Source organism: Macaca mulatta, chromosome 3, assembly GCF_049350105.2.
Source record: "Macaca mulatta isolate MMU2019108-1 chromosome 3, T2T-MMU8v2.0, whole genome shotgun sequence".
Lineage (NCBI taxonomy): Eukaryota > Metazoa > Chordata > Mammalia > Primates > Cercopithecidae > Macaca > Macaca mulatta.
This window is the reverse complement of record NC_133408.1, coordinates 157,040,144-157,066,458: the sequence shown is the minus strand read 5'-3', so window position 1 is coordinate 157,066,458 and position 26,315 is coordinate 157,040,144. Positions and strand designations below refer to the sequence as shown.

The window sequence follows — 26,315 nt, the reverse complement described above, 5'->3', positions numbered from 1 at the left end:
CGCGCCCGGCCTAATTTTAATTTCTAAAGTAATACTAGAATCTGCCGTCATTTTAAAGCATTAGCAAAATATATTCCTGTGCCTTATAAAAATCAAACTGGTGCTTCAAGATTTGCTTATAGTATATATACAGAAATAACTAAATGTAAATAACAAGTATTTGTGCACTTAGGTAGAGTCTATTTAAAAATATAGGGACTGGACTAGGTGCAGTGTCTCATGTCTGAAATCCCAGCACTTTGAGGGGCCAAAGCAGGGAGGATCACTTGAGCACAGGAGTTTGAGACCAGCCTGGGCAACATGATGAGACCCTGTCTCTAAAACTGAAAGGCAGAAAACAAAACAAAACAAAACAAAACAAAATAGCAAACATATATATATGCTAACCTATTATTGCTGTTATATATTTAAGTCTATGAAAGGCATATATATACATATGTATATATGCATATATTTTAATAATATAATATAATATAGTCTATTATATATTATATTATAATATAATATAAATTATTATATTATTTATAGTATATATTTATTTGGAATAAATATTACTATATTATATATAACACACATGTTATATATAATTATAATATATTATATATTATAATAATAGGCTAGGGACATACATGTGACATATATAAAGGTTTTACATATATATTCCTTTCATATATTTAAATTGGTAGAAAGGTAATTATGCTCTTTGCCATTACTTTCAATGGTGAAAGCCACAATTACTTTTGCAGCACTGTATACAGAGCTCTACATGTAGAGAGAGAGAGAGCACTTGCTTTGTACCAGAATCTATTCTATGGGCTTAACGCATTTAATTCTCACAACTCTGTAAAACATGTTCTATCCAGCAAAAGAAACTATCATCAGAGCGAACAGGCAACCTACAGAATGGGAGAAAATGTTTGCAATCTATCCACTTGACAAAGGGCTAATATCCAGAATCTACAAGGAACTTAAACAAATTTACAGGAAAAAAACAAACAACCCCATCAAAAACTGGGCAAAGGATATGAACAGACACTTCTCAAAAGAAGACATTTACGCGGCCAACAAACATATGAAAATAAGCTCATCATCACTAGTCATTAGAGAAATGCAAATCAAAACCACAATGAGATACCATCTCACACCAGTTAGAATGGTGATCATTAAAAAGTCAGGAAACAACAGATGCTGGAGAGGCTGTGGAGAAATAGGAACGCTTTTACACTGTTGGTGGGAGTGTAAATTAGTTCAACCATTGTGGAAGACAGTGTGGCGATTCCTCAAGGATCTAGAACTAGAAATACCATTTGACCCAGCAATCCCATTACTGGGTATATACCCAAAGGATTATTAATCATTCGACTATAAAGACACATGCACATGTATGTTTATTGCACCATTGTTTCCAATAGCAAAGACTTGGAACCAACCCAAATGTCCACCAATGATAGACTGGATAAAGAAAATGTGGCACATATACACCATGGAATACTATGCAGCCATAAGAAAGAATGAGATCATGTCCTCTGCAGGGACATGAATGAAGCTGGAAACCATCATCCTCAGCAAACTAACACAGGAACAGAAAACCAAACACCATGTGTTCTCACTCGTAAAAGGGAGTTGAACATTGAGAACAGGTGGACACAGAGAGGGGAACAACATACACCAGGGCCCGTTGGGAAGTAAGGAGTGGGGGAGGGAACTTAGAAGACAGGTCAATAGGTGCAACAAACTACCATGGCACATGTATACCTATGTAACAAACCTGCATGTTCTGCACGTGTATCTTGTTGTTGGATTTTTTTTAGAAGAACAAATTAAAAAAAAATTAAACTAAACAGTTCTTTCTATGGATACCACTCTCCACTTTCCTCACCTTAGATCTAGCAAAAGTCAAATCATTAAGTGACCATGCTGATGCCTGCTACAAGTAGTTCTCAACCTTGGCAGTATAATAGAATCGCTTGGGGAACATTTCAAGAATGATAGTGTCCCAGGTTTTATACCAGACCAATTAAATTACATTTTCTGGGGTAGGGCAGAGTTGCATCATGGGAACTAAGGGGAAGATGTACAATGCAGTAGATAGCACGAGAAAATGCAGCTGTGTTAGAGATGGAGTTTAGGATGGGGTAAAATATTCAGGACATAGGAGATTGTGGGGAGTACAGTGTCACTCTGGGGTTAGAGAAGCAGCTAGATAAGGGGGTGAGACAGAAAGATAAGAAAGGAATTCCACATGGCAGACATTTAGAAGATTTGCTGGAGATAGCAGTCCCTAGGTAGCCAATCACAGGAAGAAACATACATAAATCAAAGTGCCTAAGCCACAGGCCCTCTATGCACAGAATTCCCGAAAGAACACCATCCCTTCTTTAGTGAAGTAAATAAAAATAGTTTACCCCCACATATATTTCATTCACATATTTTGAAATGGTTGCCAGAGGCCCAGTGGATAGAAGTGGTTCTGCAAAGCTGTATTTTGTGGGAGAAACTTGCATCTGTAGAAAACGTGTTAGTGCAGCCAGGCTCTCCCTTTCCAGGCCTTTTTTTTTTTTTTTTTTTTTTTTTTTTTTTTTTTTTTTTTAATCTAGGAGAGATTAACTGAGATTCTGACACCTGCCAAGGTTTGAAAAGAAACATTTACCATCTATTTTCTCTGTGGGCTGCCAAGGATTTATCTATAAAACAACACCCCCTTTGCTACCCAAGCCGCTTCCTTTCTCCCTCTCATAACCTGTCTTGCCACTGAAACCTGTTTTACAAAGATTCAAGCCCCCATTCTTTCTGTAACCTCAAGATGGTATACAAGGTTCCATACTGCATTGTGAGGGTGGGTCTTCATCCTGAAGGCTCCCATGTATACACATCAAATACATTTGTGTGCCTTTCCTCTTATCAATCTGCCTCCTGTCAGTAATTTTTCAGCAAACCTTTCGGGGGCCAAAGACCTTGGCCCCCACATTAGCAGTAAGCTTGTATTCAAATGCCTACCCAATGTTTTTATCCAAACATAAGGGACAGAGATCCTCCTTTGCCATATAGACTGTAGTCTGCAACATGAGTACCAGGACTTCTCCTTTACGTCCTTTAATTTTGTGAGGTTTAATGAAAAAAGGTAGTCTGACCTAGGCTGCACTGACATATGCCTCAATTTGTTGGTAGGAACATGCCCAGAGTTACCTAGGAATCAAGAATATTTTTGAATGAACGCTTGTGAATTTCTTATCATCATAAATGCCTTGTGATAATCATATTCTCTCAGCAATCTGCTTACAGAGCTCCCTCTACTTGACTTCCCTCAGACCATCCTTGATTGACTCTCACATTCAGGATTTCAGCGGCCAGTTTCTCTTCCATGCTAGGAGTCTTTTATTTATTTATTTATTTTTTCTTTTTGAGATGGAGTCTCGCTCTGTCGCCCAGGCTGGAGTGCAGTGGCGCGATCTCAGCTCACTGCAACCTCCGCCTCCACCTCGCAGGTTCAAGCTATTCTCCTGCCTCAGCCTCCCGAGTAGCTGGTGCCCACCACCATGCCTGGCTAATTTTTGTATTTTTAGTATAGACGGGGTTTCACCATATTGGCCAGTCTGATCTCAAACTCCTGACCTTGTGATTTGCCTGCCTCAGGATCCCAAAGTGCTGGGATTACACAGGTGAGCCACCGTGCCCGGCTTTGCTGGGAGTCTTAAATGTTAAAGACAATGTTGCATCTATCTGGCTGCTAAGTCAGATGAAGAAAAAACAACTGCATAGTTAATGGTGAGAAGTCATAGCTAATAATATTTAAAATTACAGCAGTACTTCAGAAAGATTAACTCCTTCATGATGGCATTTCCTTTTTTTTAACCTTTCACAGTTAACAGCAAATTTTATAGTACTTTTCTCTATCAGTCCTGAAACCAACCAAATATTTTTATGCCACAACTGTCATTGTTTAGAGGGACTAAGAATGTGTAGACATTCTTAAAGTATGACCATCTAGTTCTAAGAGAAGTGTTATAGCAGTTTCAAGAATCCCTGGCTCATTTATCCTTGCTCAGTGAAAGAAAAGAAGAAATACCCATAAAGAATACTATAAATAGGAAGGTACTGGTGTAAGTTATGTAAAAGGATGGAGAAAATGTACAGAAATACTATAATGGCTAAATTTTCTCCCCCTCTTTTATTTTTATAGGAGATGAAAAGAATTAAATCAAGAGATCAGATACCCTGAAAAAAAACTGCACTAATCTAAATGGCCACTATGGCTATCTAAATTATTTAAGACCTAACAATTTGCAAATTTTTCACTATTTAAAACTGCATGGTGTCAGCGTGGCTTTTTCTCCATGACAAGGGTGAAAAACCTGCAGCCTCATCACACTCGTGCCATTCCCAATATAAATATTATTCTCTCTGCCTTCTCACTATACACATTTCAGCTGCTTCTTCCCCCTGGATCCTTCACTCACCAACATTCCATTGGTTATCAGTAGGAGCTGAGATGGTGGAAACACGCTTTCCCCTTCAAACGTGCTGCTAGTTCCAGAGCTGTAGCCTTGGGCTCAGGAGTACCTCTCCACTCACCCCCGTGCATGGACAACTAATACACCATGAAGGGCTTTTAAGATCTCCTTTGCTGGGATATTTTTAATCTTGAGAAGTTTAAGAACAATTTCATCTTTCTCCATACCTACTTCATTCTCCTATCCCTTATTTTTGTCTGTAGGTTTGGCACTTAGCATGACTGGTTCTTGGGGGGATTTCATACAGTTCCTCCTCTGGGTATAACTAACTGAGAAGATCTTGTTGATTCCTGCCCTGCTACCTGTTGTGAACTTTCTTCAGATTTGCCCCTGAAGTGACCCTGGAAGAATCCTCAGCCTTCAAGCTCTGTAGCCTGTGTCTCCTAAGAAGATGCAGAGAAGCTCAGCAGAACCAAGGCTGGTTACTAGAGTCACCATTCTGTTGAGTACCTAAGTACAAGCATTATAATTATAATCATATTTTAATAGCAATCATAATCTAATATGGTGAAAGGGTCAAAGGCTTTGGAGCTAAAGAAACAGATATTTCTCAAATTTGCCATATATGTAAGTTTAGGAAAGTTACTTAATTTCCCTTATGCTCAACTTCCTATTATATAAATTAGAGATAATTTTTGCTCCATGGAGTTACTAGGAAAATTAAATAAAATAATCTACATAAAGAGCTTCATATTGAACTGGAACTGATTAGGTACTCAATAAATATTAAACTGTTCTATATCATGTTTATTTTTTGGCATACACCAGACCAAAAAAAATTCTACAGACATGTCCATGTGTCATACAAACTTTGACATTTAGGTTTTTGCTCACATGAAACTATGTTGGTGGGATCTAGAGAAATAAATTATTTTACAAGCCAAGCAGAGAATAGAAAGGGGCCTTCTAATTAGACCCCTCTTCTAGCTTCTACTCAGTAGTGCTTATGTTAATCGATAGAAGCAGCATGCAATGGAGAACACGACAGGGAGAAATTTTGAGTTTCACTGAAATCTTGGCCATGACATAACAATTACTTGAAATATCATTCACTTCAATCCAACAATCATTTATTGAAAATGTTAAATACTTACATGATGTATATGATAGGATCAGAGTGAACTGTACTCCATACCCTGATTCAAAACAACCAGCAAAACTTATTTTCTAAAAATTACATCAAATAGAATCAGAAGCTGTGAATAAAATTGTTTCTCAAAGCTCTGGGTGGTGCTGTGATTGAGAAAAATCATCTCAAAGGTAACTTAAAAGACATTTAATTCTCCATCTACCTCATTTAAATTTGCTAATAAAATATTTTTTATCCCCAATTTCCCACATGATTTCAGATTTCCATAAGAATATATATTATGGATCTATTATTTCAAAAGTCAGAAAAATTTATTCTAGGAAATTCTCAAGAGCATTAGAGAACATTCTGGACCTAAGTGTAGTTATTTTTGTTAAGATAAGTTTTAAGTGCATTTTTCATGGAGGTATATGAACTGAAACTTTTTAAGCAATGTAACACAAATGGCATTCTTTGGGAGACACTGTAGCACTGCTTAACTCCCTGAGGCATAAAGACCAATACAAACACAAAGCAATTCATATGGTAAGTAAACACCCCAAAGCAAATATTGTACACAGCCTTAACAAGAAGATTAAACAAGTCTTGAACCTTTCGCCTTTTATAGGTTACAACCAAGGATTCAAATAATGCTTTCATGATGTAGAAAATAATAAATCAGAGTCACATTGGACAGCAGCTGGGGAACATACAAGGCACTTAAACACCACAAAGCCTGGATTTTCAGATGTGCAGCTCTTCACACTGATCAGATGTAAGATATTAAGAAAATAAATTGCAAGAGAAATTTGCTGCTATACTTTAAATTTTTAGTATTTTTCTTTGAAACAATTCAGCATGCAGATATGACTTCAAAATATTACAAACATTCATATGTATAATTAGCTGCATTTGACCTAATTCTGCTGACATTGTCTCCTGACATTCTCCTGTTGAATACAGCAAAATAAAGGCACCAGTAACCTCATGTACCAGTAAGATAATGTGATTTGGAATCGTAACAGAAAATAATTTTTAAGCAACCAATTTATTTTGCTGAGCTCAATGAGAGTGTAAATTGCCACCTGTGTTCCAGGACATTTTAGTTCCAAAGGATTTTTACTCATCCTCACTAGAGTTTTAGGTGGTTCCTTAGTGTTTGGAGTTGGATTCATCCTTTATATTTTTATACCTATTAACCAGATTTCCTAGTCCTTTAATAATCACAAAAATGAATATAGTTATGTGATACATAATGAATGTACAAATGAGATCCTTACCCCTAAATATAACAAGATTCCATAGAACATAAATCTCCAGAAAAAGCATCGCCGAAGGGCATTAATGAGTTTGGGATTTTTCTTTGAAGCCAGCTCTCTATCCCATTCTCTGCAAAAGAATAAAAAGTGGGACCAATAAGTTACATGTGCAAATATTTCAGTTGTCCTGTTTCCCTTAACATAGTTTGATTCACACAAGTATATCCAAGGAGATTAACCCAAGGATTTATAGAGACAAAACCTCATGGAGACCCTCCAGCACCAAACACTCAGCCAGATATTTGGCAGAATTCAATGCTCTGCCTTGTATCACTGTGCAGGGAATTGATTTCATGAAAAGGCCACATTGTATGTGTTAAAGAAAAGTGTTGGCCTTCTAAAGAACAATGAAAAGGGTGGACAAATAAAGTAAGGCTTTTACAAATAGTCATTGCTGTGCTTAGAACAAGGGAGAAAAAATAAACACATAAATATTCTACATTTTTCCCTTATACCTTGATCTTTATCGGTTTAGAACTGTGGCAGATTTTACAAGATTTCACTGACAAATCAAAAACAAGTTAAAATGTCAGGTGGCTTTTTCTGTGATTTAACATGAGAAAAATCTGTTAGACTTTGTTTTTAAAAGTAGAGGCATAAAATATCATTAAACTTCATTTTCAACTACTAAAATCATTTATTAGAGTAAAAGTCTTTGAAAAATGAGAACAGGATCAAATTATATATTTTCTATTATAGTAAGAATAGACATTAAATAGTCTGAAAACTGGCTGAAATCTAGCAAACTTTGTTTTCTTTTAAATATTATAGGAACACCAGTTGATTGTATTTATTAAGTTATTGCCATTGATTTCTGTTAATAAAAGCCTTTTTTCTCTTCACAAAGGAACAAAATATCTGTAAAAATTATCATCTTAATTTTCAAACTGTACAGAGATGAAAAATTTCATGAACCACAAGCAAGAACTACGTAAACAATTAGATAAAGGCTTTACATTTCATCAATGGTTATTCCCATTACTATCAAGTTACCATAAATAAACTTAGCTCTAAATCACTCTAAAGGAGTAATAGGCTGGGGCAGTGGCTCACACCACTAATCCCAACACTTTGGGAGGCCAAGGCGGGCAGACCACTTGAGGTCAGGAGTTCAAGACCAGCCTGGCCAACATAGTAAAACCCTGTCTCTACAAAAATTAGCCGGGCATGGTGGTGCATGCCTGTAGTCCCAGCTACTTGGGAGGCTGAGGGAGGAGATTTGCTTGAACCCAGAAGGTGGAGGTTGCAGTGAGCTGAGATCACACCACTACACTCCAGCCTGGGCAACAGAGCGAGACTGTCTCAAAAACAAACACCACAAATTAAAAAAAAGCATAAAGGAGTAATATACAGCTGAGATTTGAAGACAAGCTTGGCAATCTCTGAGCATGGATCTTAGCATCCCCCAGAAGCTCGCTAATGAGAGCCTTTCTACAAAGCCTAATTACCTTTTCCCATCTATTTACCTCCCCACACTCTTCTCCACCATTCTCTCACAAACAGAGCTAACCTCCCATTCATAACATTTGGTTACTCAGAGTAAGAAGCTAAATATGGAGCAGACTCACCTTCTCCATCAAAGGAGAAATGGATCAGATGGGAAAGCCAAGGAAGGGGTGTGTACATAAACCAACAAAATGGGTTCAATGTGAAAAAGTGGTCCACAGCGAAGTTATGTAGAAAGGTGTCGTTATATTTCATAAGAGGTCTCTAGTGACCCTGGGCAATGTAGTTTTAGGAACATGGTGGAAACCATACTTCAGGAGCTGAGATATAAATGAAAGAGAAGTAGAGAGACCAGAAGAGCAGAGAATATTAGCTATGAAAGAAAAAAAAGAGAATGGGGTAGTTACCTGAGGAGAAGGCAAGGTTGGGGAATTTCTTTAATGGATGAAACTTGAACAACTTGGTGCCACAAATTGTTAGCACCAAGAGTAGGTGGTGTGGTTCTAGTAGCACCAGATACCAGGCCCAAATCAGAAGGGAAGAAGTTTTATTCTTATAAAGTTCATATCCTGACTACAATCTTGGAATGGATATGTGATCTGCATACTGCAGTTATGTAGAAGATTCAATCCATGGTCACAAAATGGAGCCAGATGGGTTAATGTTCTTCAACCATCTGGCAACCACTTGAGGGCCATGGTCACAAGGCAGTTATGAAACGTGAAGCCAGGGTCACTTTCCCAAGGGTGCAGAGGTACAAAGTACCAAAAATTGTATGTCACTCTTCCAAAATACTTCAATAAATTTCAAATACCAATTTTATAAGAAAAGAAGTAACAGGGTGAAGAGATACAAAAACAAAACAAAAATAATAGAATGTATGGGTTTGTACTGGCACAGCATTGTTGAATTGAAGTAAAATAGGCATATTTTTTAAATTGAATCAACATGGGGGATACAGTGAAAACTGAAGAGAAAAAAATGTTAAGCCAGATAATTCTGCAAATTCAGATTCATGTCCTCTATCTGGCCATAAATACAAACGTATCAGCAGTACATATTTTTCAGTTAACCCAGCCCTACTCTGATTAATCATTCCCTCACCATTCAATTAAAATTTAGATATTCAAAGCCAGGCACCGTGTTTCACACCTACAATCCCAGCATTTTGGGAGGCCGAGGTGGGCGGATCACTTGAGGTCAGGAGTTCAAGACCAGCCTGGCCAACATGGCAAAACCCCACCTCTACTAACATACAAAAATTAGCCAGGCGTTGTGGCAGGTGCCTGTAAACCCAGCAACTCAAGAGGCTGAGGCAGGAGAATCACTTGAACCTGGGAGGTGGAGGTTGCAGTGAGCCAAAATCACACCATTGTACTCCAGCCTGGGTAACACAGTGAGACTCTGTCTCAACAACAACAACAACAACAAAAACTTAGATATTCAATATCCATTATATTATTTTAAACTTGTCAATATACCTGCAATGGATTATGTTTTATATTTTATCTCTCCAGCAATGCTACAGGTTTCTGTGTAATGCTAGCCATTTCACCTTCAATCATTGATTCATTCGACAAATACTTATTGAGTATATACCATATGCCAGGTCCTATTCTAGACACTTGGGGATACATCATAAACAAAAGAGATCAAACCCAATAAAAAATAAAAAACAAAACAAAGTATCCCTACCTCATGGCACTTGCACACACCAAGTGTTCATTAATAGAAGCTGGCCCTTGATCTTAAAAGTGTGAATCTGCAACTCCTACTAGCTTAATTCTTCGAATAAAATCAATAAAAATAAAGTTTTATATCTTACTTTGCCTTCAAAATACCAAAGAAAGGAAATGAATTTAATTAAAAGAAACAAATTGCAAGTCAACTCAATGTTTTTACATTGGTACAATAATTTATTAGCTATGTCCTATCTTTTATCCCCACTCACTCTCCCTTTTATCTGGCATCAGGCCTGTGCTATTGGCACAAGACTTAGCCTAGCTCATTCTAGACTATTAGTGGCCCAAGGGGTAAGCATTGTGACTCAAGAGTCTCTGGGGTTTTTCACATTTAGCCAAGGACAAAGGGCTCCTTCTTTCAAGGTCCTTAAAGATAGGAGTGAAGAATTCTAACCAAGGATCCACTTTATGTAGAAAGCCCGTGCGGTCTGAGAAAATAAAACCAGCATAAGGCAAATGCCACCAGGTGGCATTTGAGTCCTTGGTCCCATTGAGTTCCTAAGGCCAGTTCTCTACCTAGGTCTTCACACAGTTCGGGCTTCATGAGCCAATAAACTCCTTTTTATTTACTTAAGCTAGTTAATTGGGTTTCTGTCACTGGCAATCAAAAGGGTCCTAACCTTTTGATTGGAAAGGAAATTGAGAAATTCTTTATGGTGGGGACTACCATTCCTAGAGAGCAAGGCAATACAGACCTCAGCTGGAATCATGGTTCTGTCATTCATTAACTGGCAAAGCATATCATCTCTCTGAGCCTCAGTTTGCTTTTCTATAAAATGGAGATAATGATGCTTTCCACTCAGAGTGGCTGAGAGAAGATATTCTACCTGGCATGTAGAATAAAGACAATTCTTTATATTTGTTCGTAGCCAGTAGTCATTAGCTTAAGACTTCCCAGGGAGTACATTTGTATTCAAATATAAAGATTTTTGAAAGCAAATATACACAATTTACTTCATAATGGTGTTACTTTAGTTTTCACAAAATCCATCTCATGGTCTCTAATGAGATAAATTATCTGAAACCGAATTTTCCAGGAAAAAAAAAAAATCATTTCTCAGGAAACTGATTATTTTTCTTTTACAATTTTATTGTTTAATGATTTCAGTCAATGAGACGTTCCTTTTTTTTTTTTTTTTTTTTTTTTTTTTTTTTTTAAGAGAGAGAGAGGGTTTTGTTCTGTCACCCAGGCTGGAGTACAGTGGCACAATCATAGCTCACTACAACCTCAAACTTCTGGGCTCAAGTAATCCTCCTGCTTCAGCCTCCTGAGTAGCTGGGAATACAAGCATGCACTACCATTCCCAGCTAACTTTTTTATTTTGTGTAGAGATAAGATCTTGCTGTGTTGCCCAGGCTGGTCTCAAACTCCTGGTCTCAAGCAATCCTCTCATCTTGGCCTCCCAAGTAGTTGGGATTGCAGGCATTAGTCAGTAATGGCTTCTATTTTTAAATATAAGAATTAAACCTACAATATGTTTCAATATGCTTCCTTTCTTTTCTCTAAATAGTAATATGAATTTTTCTCTTCAACTAAACAATGTACATGAATATACCTTTCCAATTTTTCAGATAGATTGTCAGCAGAATCAGCAGAAGGGATTTGGTATATATCTGACAATTCCAGGCGCTGTCTGTATCCTTTCCTCAAAATTGGTCTGGTCCAGCTAAAATAAAGAGAGGAGGAAGAGATATTCACTTGATTTGGTCTCCAATACAGATTTAGAATCTGATACCATTCAAATTTTCCGGCATGTGAAAAATCATGTACACGTAATTATGAGAATAAAATAAGTCAATTTCTGTAAATACCAGGCTTCATCTCTTACAGGGTACACCTGTATAAAACATCAATATCTCTGAACTAACATGACTGACACTTTGTCAAAGGGATTGGGAATAATGGTATGGTTTTTCTCAGGGGAAAAAAGCAAACTGCTAAACATTCCATATTTAAATTATTCTTTTAAAAAAAAACTGCCCCCAAACAATCATATACTAGCAGTTTATAGCAAATTGCTGAAGTCCAGCCTCTTCTATTTCAAATATAAAATGAACTCTGAATAAGACAGGCACTTAATCAAAACTTAATCAAAAGCCTTATATAATTTTGTTACTGTAGCACAGCATACTCACTAATGAGCTATTCGTTGTAGGAACTGACTATAGCCAGAGAGTTAGTGACTAGTTTATATCAATTTGTTGACTTAATTATCATGTTTGAATCATTACTTGAGGGTAGGATCATAACTTTCTTATGTTTTGTCTCGTCACTCCATAGCAGCTACACTCATCTGCCCTCTAGGCATCAATAAATAATAATTTATAATGGAAATGAGTAAAGTTGGCATGGGAAATCACCATGCAGGATACTCTAGTGATTTTCAAAAGTATTGTTTCTAACTATTGAGGATAAGGCAGAATAATCTTCATAAAGATAGGAAAATCTAGAAAGAAGAAAGTGGAAGAGGAGGCAGAAGAGGGATTGTGAAATCAATCATGTACAAAGAGAAATTTCTAAATAAAATTTGAGAGCATGAGAGCTTTCTCAGGTAAAATTTTGTGTATTTATTAAAGAAAGGAATTGAACTGGGATTTAGTGAGTCCAAAACCTATGCTTTTTCCCTCAGCATCTTTCTTTTCTCTGGAGAATTCTAAAATTTGGTGTCATTCAGACCTTATTTGGTAATGTATCAAAAGCACCAAAAATCAAAAGGGAGTGCTTTAGCAATATCTGAGAAGCAAGATAAATTCATAAAAGAAAAAATATTCTAGCAAAGCCATTCAGAACAAAGAGAAAGGGCTATGCCAAATGCAAACATTTTGACACTGTTCTGGGGCAAAACCTTGCAGGTGGCCCTCATGTCCAACCTCATTGCTCCCACCCTAAGGGTCCAGGTCCTCCTTTATACTTCCTTGGTCTGGAACTTCTTCAGTAGGTGCCTGCCCTGGGTTCCTGATATCTCTACAACTTGTCCTTCATTAAAACTTAACTGAATTAGGGCTCTAAGGTTAAGTAACTTCATCATTTATTCCTTACTAAGCTATTAATGAGTGATTATGGTTTACTATGGCATATTTTTTCCATTAATTTGCAATATCTGCATTTTAACAAGAGCTGTCTTTAACAAAGAGCGATAATTAGGTTTAGTCTTCATTGCCCAGTTTGATTCATTTGCAATTTTTCCTGGAGAGCAATAATGAAAATACTTGAGGCCAGTCTGAATACAGCAGGAAAATGAGTGCCATAATCATGCAGGGTCTTCAGGGGGCATCGTCTGAGAAAGTGATGGCACACCCACTTGGTGCATACCATCCCAGTATCTAACATAAAGAACAGAAGGAAAGTCGAACATATAGGAGGCAGTTAGGCTGTAAAAAAATCTGGGACAGCAATTTACGATATAATTTAGATTATGAGTCCTTGTAAACTAAAGTCAAGAAGTGAAAAGGTGAAGTAAGTGTTTACTACTAATAAAAAACTATGTATTTAGTGCTTTCCAAAGTGCCTTCATAAACATGAGCAGGTTGTGGTTTTCATTTGAAAATCTTCTTAAATGAGTAGAACAAAAAGGGATCATTGCCCAATTTTACAGATAAAGAAATGGAAGCTTAGAGATGCTAAACTGGACTAAATGGCAAAGACTAGATTTTCCACATTCTTCTGACTTCATTCATTCTTTTACCATGTTCAGCTTTCCCTATTTAAGAAAATTTAGTATGCTGGGTTGTGCTAGACAGACAGCTGGGAGAGGAGCCTGAAAGCAGGAAGAAAAAATAGCAGACTGCATGTAGCGGTGTTGCATGCAGGCAAATATTTAACAATCCCCTCTCCGGAAAACAAAAACAAAAACTGACTTATGGCATTTGCCAATTTCTATGATGTAAATACGCTCATCATCACCATTTTCAAGCAACCAAATATAAAGTCATTGAACACAGAGTTGGGAAGGGATACACAGTTGGATATTAGAATAGTACAATGAAAGTACAATAGAATACAGTCCACCTTTCAAATACAATGAAGGCAAACAACCTTAATAGCATAGATAATAGTAAAATGTAAAATAATTAGGAAGTGATAACTTCTGAGGTTTTTCTTTTTTTCTTTTTCTTTTTTTTTTCCTCTTTTTTTTTTTTTTTTTGAGACAGAGTTTCACTCTTACTGCCCAAGCTGGAGTGCAATGGCACAATCTCGGCTCACCACAACCTCCACCTCCTGGGTTCAAGGAATTCTGCTGCCTCAGTCTCCCAAGTAGCTGGGATTACAGGCATGCACCACCACACCCGGCTATTTTTTTATAATTTTAGTAGAGACAGGGCTCCTCCATGTTGGTCAGGCTGGTCTCAAACCCCTGACCTCAGGCGATCCACCCGCCTTCGTCTCCCAAAGTGCTGGGATTACAGGCGTGAGCCACTGCGCCTAGGCAGCCAATGTTAGAGTTTTTAATACTTTTGTTTTAATATAATTTATTTAATTATAAGTTGAAATAATTTAATTTTTAATAATGGCCATGTTTAACAATTAGCTCACAAATTTTCTGAAAATTTAACAATCAGCTCAGCTGGAAAGAGCTAAGTGCAGCAGATCACTTACTTCCAGATGTTTGAAAGGCTTAGAATGAGGGTAATGGCACCGTGTGTGGATGGAAAGAAAAGAACCTGTAGAACATTTAGTAAAAAGGAAAATGTGCTCCCACTATTAATAAATTCTGCATTTCCAATATGTTTGAAATTATTAAAATATGATACTATATTTACAAATCAGCAGAATTTCACTGTCAATACCATACAAAAAAAGGCATTTTCAAGAAATTTAAAAATAAATCTCAAGGTATTTTACAAAATATAAACATAACTCTTTTGATCCATATCTACAACCCAGTGACCATTCCCATAAATGGCCAGTTCATTTCAAATAACACAATTTGTGAGTTGCTTTTATAAAAAGCTTCCTATGTTATCTGTGCCCATTTTAATAAGTTATGTTACACCATGACACATAGTTTTGATTAGCAAGAATGCCATAGCCTAGCATCATCAAACCAAACAAATTCAGTAATATAAAGACTTAAGTTCACCATCCATAATTATTAGTATCATTTAGCAGTTCCTGGAAGATTCACTAGAATAAACCTCTATTTATATCCTGAAATAGAAATTGGGTTTAAGGTAAATTATGATAATTAAAATCCATTATGCTTATGCTGCCCAACAATGGCCACAGAGTCATCTTAAGGATATATTTTATTTTGTGATTAAATCAATAAAGTTGAATGAAAATTATGTCCCATCAAGGAATTCTCCATGCCTACCTCAGGCCAGTCTTAGAAATACAAAAAAAAAAAAAAAAAACCCAGACATATATACTTAGACACTTTATGAAATATTAGTTAGTGCAAAACTCCAGCCACCCTTCCCTTTGAAAAAACCTGAGTTTATTAAACCTAGAATTTTTAAATGCACAGTCAGGATTTTTACTTCAGCATTTCTTCCACTAGAAATCAATGATCATCCAGGTGTTTCATGAGACAAAGCAGACACACCTGGAATAACCAAACAGCAATAAACTTGGCTCTGCCTTTCACTTGGTCCTGCTGTCTTCTCCTCTCAATTAATTTCAGAAGCTCTGGATAACTAATTATTTGCTGCTAAACAAAAGACTACAAACCAATACTGAAAAATCTTCTGGAGATCCAGGATTTACAACCATATAGGCACCTTAATGGAAATTAATTTGCTAACTTCATGTCTAATGAATTCAAACATTAAATAGAAAATTGATCTACCCATTTCATGAGATGCTTCTAAAATATAAACATTATTAGGAACAGAAGAATATTAAGAAAATATCAAAAAAGATATTTTCTTTTTTGTTTCTCTATATTCTCTAATGTTTAACAATAGCATGCGTAATTTTGGAAGGAAAGAATTCTTTTTTATTAAAGAAAAGGGGGGGGCGGAGAAAGATGGCCGAATAGGAACAGCTCCAGTCTCCAGCTCCCAGCGCAGGCGACAAAGAAGACAGGTGATTTCTGCATTATCAACTGAGGTACTGGGTTCCTCTCACTAGGGAGTGCCAGACAATCAGTGCTGGTCAGCTGTTGCAGCCCGACCAGCGAGAGCTGAAGCAGGGCGAGGCATCGCCTCACCTCGGAAGCGCAAGCAGGAAGGGAATCTCTTTTCCTAGCCAGGGGAACAGAGACACACAAAACCTGGAAAATCTGGTAACTCCCACCCCAATACTGCGCATTAAGCAAACGGGCACACCAGGAGATTATATCCCACACCTGGCCAGGAGGGTCCCACGCCCACGGAGCCTTCCTCATTGCTAGCACAGCTGTCTGCAATCTAACCGCAAGGCAGCAGCGAGGCTGGGGGAGGGGCGCCCGCCATTGCTGAGGCTTAAGTAGGTAAACAAAGCCCTGGGAAGATCGAACTGGGTGGAGCTCACAGCAGTTCAAGGAGGCCTGCCAGTCTCTGTAGACTCCACCTCTGGGGACAGGGCACAGCTAAACAACAACAACAAAAAAGCAGCAGAAACCTCTGCAGATGCAAGCGACTCTGTCTGACAGCTTTGAAGAGAGCAGTGGATCTCCCAACACGGAGGTTGAAATCTGAGAACGGACAGACTGCCTGCTCAAGTGGGTCCCTGACCCCTGAGTAGCCTAACTGGGAGACATCCTCCACTAGGGGCAGACCAACACCCCACACCTCACACGGTGGAGTACACCCCTGAGAGGAAGCTTCCAAAGCAAGAATCAGACAGGTACACTCATTGTTCAGCAGTATTCTATCTTCTGCAGCCTCTGCTGCTGACACCCAGGCAAACAGGGTCTGGAGTGGACCTCAAGCAATCTCCAACAGACCTACAGCTGAGGGTCCTGACTGTTAGAAGGAAAACTAACAGACAGGAAGGACACCCACACCAAAACCCCATCAGTACGTCACCATCATCAAAGACCAGAGGCAGATAAAACCACGAAGATGGGGAAAAAGCAGGGCAGAAAAGCTGGAAATTCAAAAAATAAGAGCGCATCTCCCCTGGCAAAGGAGCGCAGCTCATCGCCAGCAATGGATCAAAGCTGGACGGAGAACGACTTTGACGAGATGAGAGAAGAAGGCTTCAGTCCATCAAACTTCTCAGAACTAAAGGAGGAATTATGTACCCAGCGCAAAGAAACTAAAAATCTTGAAAAAAGAGTGGAAGAATTGATAACCAGAATAATTAATGCAGAGAAGGCCATAAACGAACGGACAGAGATGAAAACAATGACACGAGAAATACGTGACAAATGCACAAGCTTCAGTAACCAACTTGATCAACTGGAAGAAAGAGTATCAGCGATTGAGGATCAAATGAATGAAATGAAGCAAGAAGAGAAATCTAAAGAAAAAAGAAGAAAAAGAAATGAACAAAGCCTGCAAGAAGTATGGGATTATGTAAAAAGACCAAATCTACGTCTGATTGGGGGGCCTGAAAGTGAGGGGGAAAATGGAACCAAGTTGGAAAACACTCTTCAGGATATCATCCAGGAGAACTTCTCCAACCTTGTAGGGCAGGCCAACGTTCAAATTCAGGAAATACAGAGAACGCCACAAAGATACTCCTCGAGAAGAGCAACTCCAAGACACATAATTGCCAGATTCACCAAAGTTGAAATGAAGGAAAAAATCTTAAGGGCAGCCAGAGAGAAAGGTCGGGTTACCCACAAAGGGAAGCCCATCAGACTAACAGCAGATCTCTCGGCAGAAACTCTCCAAGCCAGAAGAGAGTGGGGGCCAATATTCAACATTCTTAAAGAAAAGAATTTTAAACCCAGAATTTCATATCCAGCCAAACTAAGTTTCATAAGTGAAGGAGAAATAAAATCCTTTACAGATAAGCAAATGCTTAGAGATTTTGTCACCAGCAGGCCTACCTTACAAGAGACCCTGAAGGAAGCACTAAACATGGAAAGGAACAACTGGTACCAACCATTGCAAAAACATGCCAAAATGTAAAGACCATCGAGGCTAGGAAGAAACTGCATCAACTAATGAGCAAAATAACCAGTTAATATCATAATGGCAGGATCAAGTTCATACATAACAATCTTAACCTTAAATGTAAATGGACTAAATGCTCCAATTAAAAGACACAGACTGGCAAACTGGATAAAGAGTCAAGATCCATCAGTCTGCTGTATTCAGGAGACCCATCTGACATGCAGAGACATACATAGGCTCAAAATAAAGGAATGGAGGAAGATCTACCAAGCAAATGGAGAACAAAAAAAAGCAGGGGTTGCAATCCTAGTCTCTGATAAAACAGATTTTAAACCATCAAAGATCAAAAGAGACAAAGAAGGCCATTACATAATGGTAAAGGGATCAATTCAACAGGAAGAGCTCACTATCCTAAATATATATGCACCCAATACAGGAGCACCCAGATTCATAAAGCAAGTCCTTAGAGACTTACAAAGAGACTTCGACTCCCATACAATAATAATGGGAGACTTCAACACCCTAATGTCAACATTAGACAGATCAACGAGACAGAAAGTTAACAAGGATATCCAGGAATTGAACTCATCTCTGCAGCAAGCAGACCTAATAGACATCTACAGAACTCTCCACCCCAAATCAACAGAATATACATTCTTCTCAGCACCACATCGCACTTATTCCAAAATTGACCACATAATTGGAAGTAAAGCACTCCTCAGCAAACGTACAAGAACAGAAATTATAACAAACTGTCTCTCAGACCACAGTGCAATCAAACTAGAACTCAGGACTAAGAAACTCAATCAAAACCGCTCAACTACATGGAAACTGAATAACCTGCTCCTCAATGACGACTGCGTACATAACAAAATGAAGGCAGAAATAAAGATGTTCTTTGAAACCAATGAGAACAAAGATACAACATACCAGAATCTCTGGAACACATTTAAAGCAGTGTGTAGAGGGAAATTTATAGCACTAAATGCCCACAAGAGAAAGCTGGAAAGATCTAAAATTGACACCCTAACATCACAATTAAAAGAACTAGAGAAGCAAGAGCAAACACATTCAAAAGCTAGCAGAAGGCTAGAAATAACTGAGATCAGAGCAGAACTGAAGGAGATAGAGACACAAAAAACCCTCCAAAAAATCAATGAATTCAGGAGCTGGTTTTTTGAAAAGATCAACAAAGTTGATAGACCGCTAGCAAGACTAATAAAGAAGAAAAGAGAGAAGAATCACATAGATGCAATAAAAAATGATAAAGAGGATATCACCACCGACCCCACAGAAATACAAACTACCATCAGAGAATACAATAAACACCTCTACGCAAATAAACTGGAAAATCTAGAAGAAATGGATAATTTCCTGGACACTTACACTCTTCCAAGACTAAACCAGGAAGAAGTTGAATCCCTGAATAGACCAATAGCAGGCTCTGAAATTGAGGCAATAATTAATAGCCTACCAACCAAAAAAAGTCCAGGACCAGATGGATTCACAGCTGAATTCTACCAGAGGTACAAGGAGGAGCTGATACCATTCCTTCTGAAACTATTCCAATCAATAGAAAAAGAGGGAAACCTCCCTAACTCATTTTATGAGGCCAACATCATCCTGATACCAAAGCCTGGCAGAGATACAACAAAAAAAGAGAATGTTAGACCAATATCCCTGATGAACATCGATGCAAAAATCCTCAATAAAATACGGGCAAACCGGATCCAGCAGCACATCAAAAATCTTACCCACCATGATCAAGTGGGCTTCATCCCTAGGATGCAAGGCTGGTTCAACATATGCAAATCAATAAATGTAATCCAGCATATAAACAGAACCAAAGACAAAAACCACATGATTATCTCAATAGATGCAGAAAAGGCCTTTGACAAAATTCAACAGCCCTTCATGCTAAAAACTCTCAATAAATTCAGTATTGATGGAACGTACCTCAAAATCATAAGAGCTATTTATGACAAACCCACAGCCAATATCATACTAAGTGGGCAAAACCTAGAGGCATTCCCTTTGAAAACTGGCACAAGACAGGGATGCCCTTTCTCACCACTCCTATTCAACATAGTGTTGGAAGTTCTGGCTACGGCAATCAGGCAAGAGAAAGAAATCAAGGGTATTCAGTTAGGAAAAGAAGAAGTCAAATTGTCCCTCTTTGCAGATGACATGATTGTATATTTAGAAAACCCCATCATCTCAGCCCAAAATCTCCTTAAGCAAAATCAAACTTCAGCAAAGTCTCAGGATACAAAATTAATGTGCAAAAATCACAAGCATTCTTATACACCAGTAACAGACAAACAGAGAGCCAAATCAGGAATGAACTTCCATTCACAATTGCTTCAAAGAGAATAAAATACCTAGGAATCCAACTTACAAGGGATGTAAAGGACCTCTTCAAGGAGAACTACAAACCACTGCTCAGTGAGATAAAAGAGGACACAAACAAATGGAAGAACATACCATGCTCATGGATAGGAACAATCAATATCGTGAAAATGGCCATACTGCCCAAGGTAATTTATAGATTCAATGCCACACCCATCAAGCTACCAATAAGTTTCTTCACAGAATTGGAAAAAACTGCTTTAAAGTTCATATGGAACCAAAAAAGAGCCCGCATTGCCAAGACAATCCTAGGTCAAAAGAACAACGCTGGAGGCATCACGCTACCTGACTTCAATACTACAAGGCTACAGTAACCAAAACAGCATGGTACTGGTACCAAAACAGAGATATAGACCAATGGAACAGAACAGAGTCCTCAGAAATAATACCACACATCTACAGCTATCTGATCTTTGACAAACCTGTGAAAAACAAGAAATGGGGAAAGGATTCCCTATTTAATAAGTGGTGCTGGGAAAATTAGCTAGCCATAAGTAGAAAGCTGAAACTGGATCCTTTCCTTACTCCTTATATGAAAATTAATTCAAGATGGATTAGAGATGTAAATGTTAGACCTAATACCATAAAAACCCTAGAAGAAAACCTAGATAATACCATTCAGGCCATAGGCATGGGCAAGGACTTCATTTCTAAAACACCAAAAGCAACGGCAACAAAAGCCAAAATTGACAAATGGGATCTCATTAAACTAAAGAGCTTCTGCACAGCAAAAGAAACTACCATCAGAGTGAACAGGCAACCTACAGAATGGGAGAAAATTTTTGCAATCTACTCATCAGACAAAGGGCTAATATCCAGAACCTACAAAGAACTCAAACAAATTTACAAGAAAAAAACAAACAACCACATCAAAAAGTAGGCAAAGGATATGAACAGACATTTCTCAAAAGAGGACATTCATACAGCCAACAGACACATGAAAAAATGCTCATCATCACTGGCCATCAGAGAAATGCAAATCAAAACCACAATGAGATACCATCTCACACCAGTCAGAATGGCGATCATTAAAAAGTCAGGAAACAACAGGTGCTGGACAGGATGTGGAGAAATAGGAACACTTTTACACTGTTGGTGAGATTGTAAACTAGTTCAACCATTTGGAAAACAGTATGGCGATTCCTAAAGGATCTAGAACTAGAAGTACCATATGACCCAGTCATCTCATTACTGGGTATATACCCAAAGGATTATAAATCATGCTGCTATAAAGACACATACACACGTATGTTTATTGCGGCACCATTCACAATAGCAAAGACTTGGAATCAACCCAAATGTCCATCAGTGACAGACTGGATTAAGAAAACGTGGCACATATACACCATGGAATACTATGCAGCCATAATAAAGGATGAGTTTGTGTCCTTTGTAGGGACATGAATGCAGCTGGAAACCATCATTCTCAGCAAACTATCACAAGAACAGAAAACCAAACACCGCATGTTCTCACTCATAGGTGGGAACTGAACAATGAGATCACTTGGACTCGGGAAGGGGAACATCACACACTGGGGCCTATCATGGGGAGCGGGAGGTGGGAGGGATTGCATTGGGAGTTATACCTGATGTAAATGACGAGTTGATGGGTGCTGACAAGTTGATGGGTGCAGCACACCAACATGGCACAAGTATACATATGTAACAAACCTGTATGTTATGCACATGTACCCTAGAACTTAAAGTATAATTAAAAAAAAAAAAAAAGAAAAGGTACATGTAATTATAAAGCATTAATTGCCATGGGTAACTACTAATGTAAATTTTCTGGCCAAATATGTTCTAACTCCATGATTTTCATATAATGCTCACTATCTATATTAATTTTCTATAAAATCACTTTTTCTTTGTCAACATGGTTGTCTCACACATGGTTTCTTTCTCAACAAGGTAATATTTCACCTTGAAGAATACGAATCCCCTGTCACCTGATGCCTACTACCAATCTGTTACTGAAAAACCTGAAAGATATTAAGAAGAAAACACAGCCCTAGCTTGTAACCTTGTCTCTATTATTTCCCAGTGATACAGCCTTGGAAAAAGCTCTGAAGATCTCTCAGCTACAGTTCCTGCTGGAGGTAATAACTACCATGACCACTATTCCTGAAGTTCATGAGAGCCAAATTCAATGTTGTCTATAAAGCATTGTGTCTGTACATTATTACATGCTTCTTCATATCAACTGCTTGGCTTTGGTTTAATTTTCAAAGCACCAGAATATATTATTGGGATTATAACAATAATGATAGCTAACATTAGTAGTCATTTCCACAGACCTGCATAATTCTAAATATTTCACATACATTATTTCACCTGATCCCCACAACAATTCAAGAGGTAGGTCTTGGTAATATCTCCATCTTACAGTTGAGAAACTGAGGCTAAGGAAGTTTAATTAATTTGTCAAGGGCAGAGTTAGAATTTAAAATTAGGATTGTGACACCAAAGCCTACACATGTATCCAATTTGCCATATTACAACTACTTTTTAAAGTACCATACACTTAGCTACAACACCAGAAGCACAAGCAGCAATAACAAAAAACAGATAAATTGGAAATTATCAAAATTAAATACTTTTGTGCTTGGAAGGACATCATCAAGAAAATGGAAAGAAAATCCACAAACATTGGCGAGGAAAGAAAAATAAAACACAGTGAAATACCACTTCATACTCAGTAGAATGGCTGTAATTTTAAAATGTAGATAATAATAAGTGTTGCAAATATGTGGAGAAATTGAAACCCTCACACAATGATGGAAGGAATTTAAAATGATGCTGCCACTTTGGAAAACAGTTTGAAAAATCCTCAAAAGATTAAACATAAAGTTACTATATGGCCCACCAATTACACTCATAGGTATATGCCCAAAAGAAAGGAAAACGTATGTCTGCACAAAAACTTGTACACAAATGTTCATAGCAGCATTATTTATAATAGACAAGAATTAGGAACACTCGAAATATCTATCAACTGGGGAAAGGATAAATAAAATACATATTCTTACAAATGGAATATTATTCAACAATAAAAAGAATGATGCAAGCCAGGTGCTGTGGCTTACACCTGTAATCCCAGCACTTTAGGATGCTGTGGCAGAAGGACCACTTGAGCCCTGCAGTTTGAGACCAGCCTGGACAACATAGCAAGACCCTGTCTCTACAAAAAATTATAAATTAGCCAGTCATGGTGGTGCATGCCTGTAGTCTCAACTACTTGGGAGACTGATGTGGGAGGATCGCTTTAGCCCATGACTTCAAGGCTACAGTGACCCATGATCATGCCACTGCACATTCCAACCTGGGCAACAGAGCAAGGCCCTGTCTCTAAAAAAATAGAAAAGAATGATGCACCGATACATGCTACAACAGGGATGAATCTTTAAAAAAAATATGCTAAGTGAAATAAGCCAGTCACAAAAGAACACTTTGTTTTATTTACATAAAATTTCCAGAATAGGCAAATCTATAGAGATGCAAAGTACATTTGTAGTTGTCTAGGGCGAGCAGGGGGATTTGGAATAAGGAATGACTGCTAATAGGAATGGAGTTTCTTTCTGCAGTGATGAAAGTGTTCTAAAATTGGTTATGGTGATGGACAACTCTTTGAATATACTAAAAAAAAATCATTGAATTGTATGCTTTAAATGGATAAGTTGTTTTGAATATGAATTATATCCAATAAAGTTATTAAGAACAACAGCATACAGAAATCAACTGTCAGTGTTAATTTTAGAAAGTTTTACTGAACATTTGATTTTTCACTCCTAGAATGGGTGAAATCAAAATTTTCATTATAGTGACTTTGATACACTAAGGTCTTTCAAATATGTTAATGGCTGGTGGCTACAGCAAGCGAGTTAAGATTTCATGCATAGCTCATGAGAAGATCTAAGGACTGGTGACACGCACCATGAGTTGTGTAAATTGTCTATTTTCTGTCCTCTAGAAGCAAGGAACTTAACTTTTGGGACAACTATGAATTTATGACTTCAGATAAGAAGTTGTAAGAGCAATAGTATTGTAAAGAAACCAAGGAATGTGTACCATTGGCGTTGAAAGGCCATTTCCAACAGCTGTATCTAACTCACTCACATGACTTGGATTTCAAAGACTTAAGCACTTGAGAGGCAATAATAAGCAATGCTACAAAAAACAAAACAAAACAAAAAACAAAAAAATCCCCACCCATCTTGAAAGATAACAGGAGAAACAAAGCATTGTGATTTATAGATGATGCCCATCTACTTTAGAGAAGCATCCTCAGAGTGCCTTTCCATGATTTTGGTTTGATTTTTATTCTATCTGGGAATGAAGCCACTAACAAGAGCCATAAAACTGTAGCTGGAACAACTGGCTAGAAAGAAGAATGATTAACTACCCTATAAATTGCTGCATCCTGTATAAGTTCACATTTAGGAGCTCTTTATTCACAGGACAAGGGATACCATTGCTCTCTAATTTAGGATTTTTATTTCCATTGGCAATAAAAATATATTTGAAACCAAAAAAATAAGGAAGAGGGGAAATGAATTGGCCTTAAGATTTTATGGTAGAAATGCCACTGGGTTACTGGCTGGCATTTTTAAAAGTTTAAAGAAAGAAACTTGTGCAACTGTCAAAACGTCATCACTGTTACTGTTAGACAATCACATTTTAGAGAACAGAAGCAGAGAAACAGTTTTAAGCATGTCCATTCCTAGCTGAGAGGGAAAAAGGAAAACAAGTTCCACCTCTCTTCTGCCTAATATAGAAACAAAATAGACATCACATGAGTGATATAAGGATATCTACCACATGATATATTGATTTAACTTTGCTGGTGTTTGTTTTATAATTATTCCATTTATTTGGTATTTCCTCTTTTTTTTCTAGACCTCAAAATCCCTTATTGAGGCTCTTTGTTCACCCAGCTTGTTCAGATACCATCACTAGGACCCAAAGTAAACACTCTCTACTAGGTTTCTCTGCCCTTTGACCAGCCATGGTTGTCATTCTGGAATTAACTCAAGATTTGGAATTAAAGTACTTGATTTTTCTCGGCTAAAGTGTGTATTGAAAGGTGGAGGTGGCATTTCTCTCTGGGGACATAAATCCTCTGATAAGCTCTGGGCTGTAGAGTCAGGAACCACTACAGGCAAAGCGCATGCTAGACTTCCTTACAACTTTCAACAACCAAATGATTTAATGACCTCTCACTATGTGTACAGAAAAATTACTATTTATTAAATCCTTTCTAACACTTGCTTGCAAGTTACTGCCTTGAATCGACTTTTCCCAAAATAATAATTAAAAAAATACTGTGTAATTCCACCCAATAGAGTTTGGGGACTTTTATTTGTTTCTTCACTGGTGAAATAGAGACTAGAAGTGACCTCAAAAATGTTCAAAGATGAAGATGATTAAGAATTAATACTCCAAGGATAATACTGAAACTGATGCTGCATCACAACGGCAAAGCTGATGATTTTTAAAATTCAATTGTGATAAAGTTGGTCTCCAGGATTCTGCCTGAAATCATCTAAACAGACAAAAATGATCAGTCAATTCTGGAATTTTTCTCATCTGTCTTAATCATCCCTTCACCTTCATTTGTTTATATTCTCTGCTCTGTTATACAGTTATGTTATGGCTATGCATGGTTATTCCTCAGAAAGATTCAAAGAACATTATGGCATTGGATTCAGACTTCTCAGTGATAGCTGATTTCCCACTTTCAAACTAAACATGGAATTGGGTTCTGGGTGCCATTTTAACCCTTTTTTTCTTCCATTGTTATTACTTAACCCTCAAGAAAGCAAATTGCTAA

General features: G+C 37.6%; 1 protein-coding gene across 6 annotated transcripts in view; it reads right to left on the bottom strand.

Annotated features, from left to right (window-relative positions):
• The window catches only part of CFTR (CF transmembrane conductance regulator), a 183,359-nt gene that overhangs the window by 141,057 nt on the left and 15,987 nt on the right, over positions 1-26,315 (bottom strand). For 5 of the 6 annotated variants that reach the window (XR_013414627.1, XM_077994446.1, XM_077994448.1 and 2 more), the window contains 2 exon segments: positions 11,644-11,754; positions 6,861-6,969 (listed from right to left, as the gene is read on the bottom strand). Coding sequence is in view for 5 of the 6 variants with exons in the window: in XM_077994446.1 (XP_077850572.1) it covers positions 6,861-6,969; positions 11,644-11,754 (220 nt within the window). In the remaining variant the exon portion in view is untranslated. 6 annotated transcript variants of the gene reach the window in all.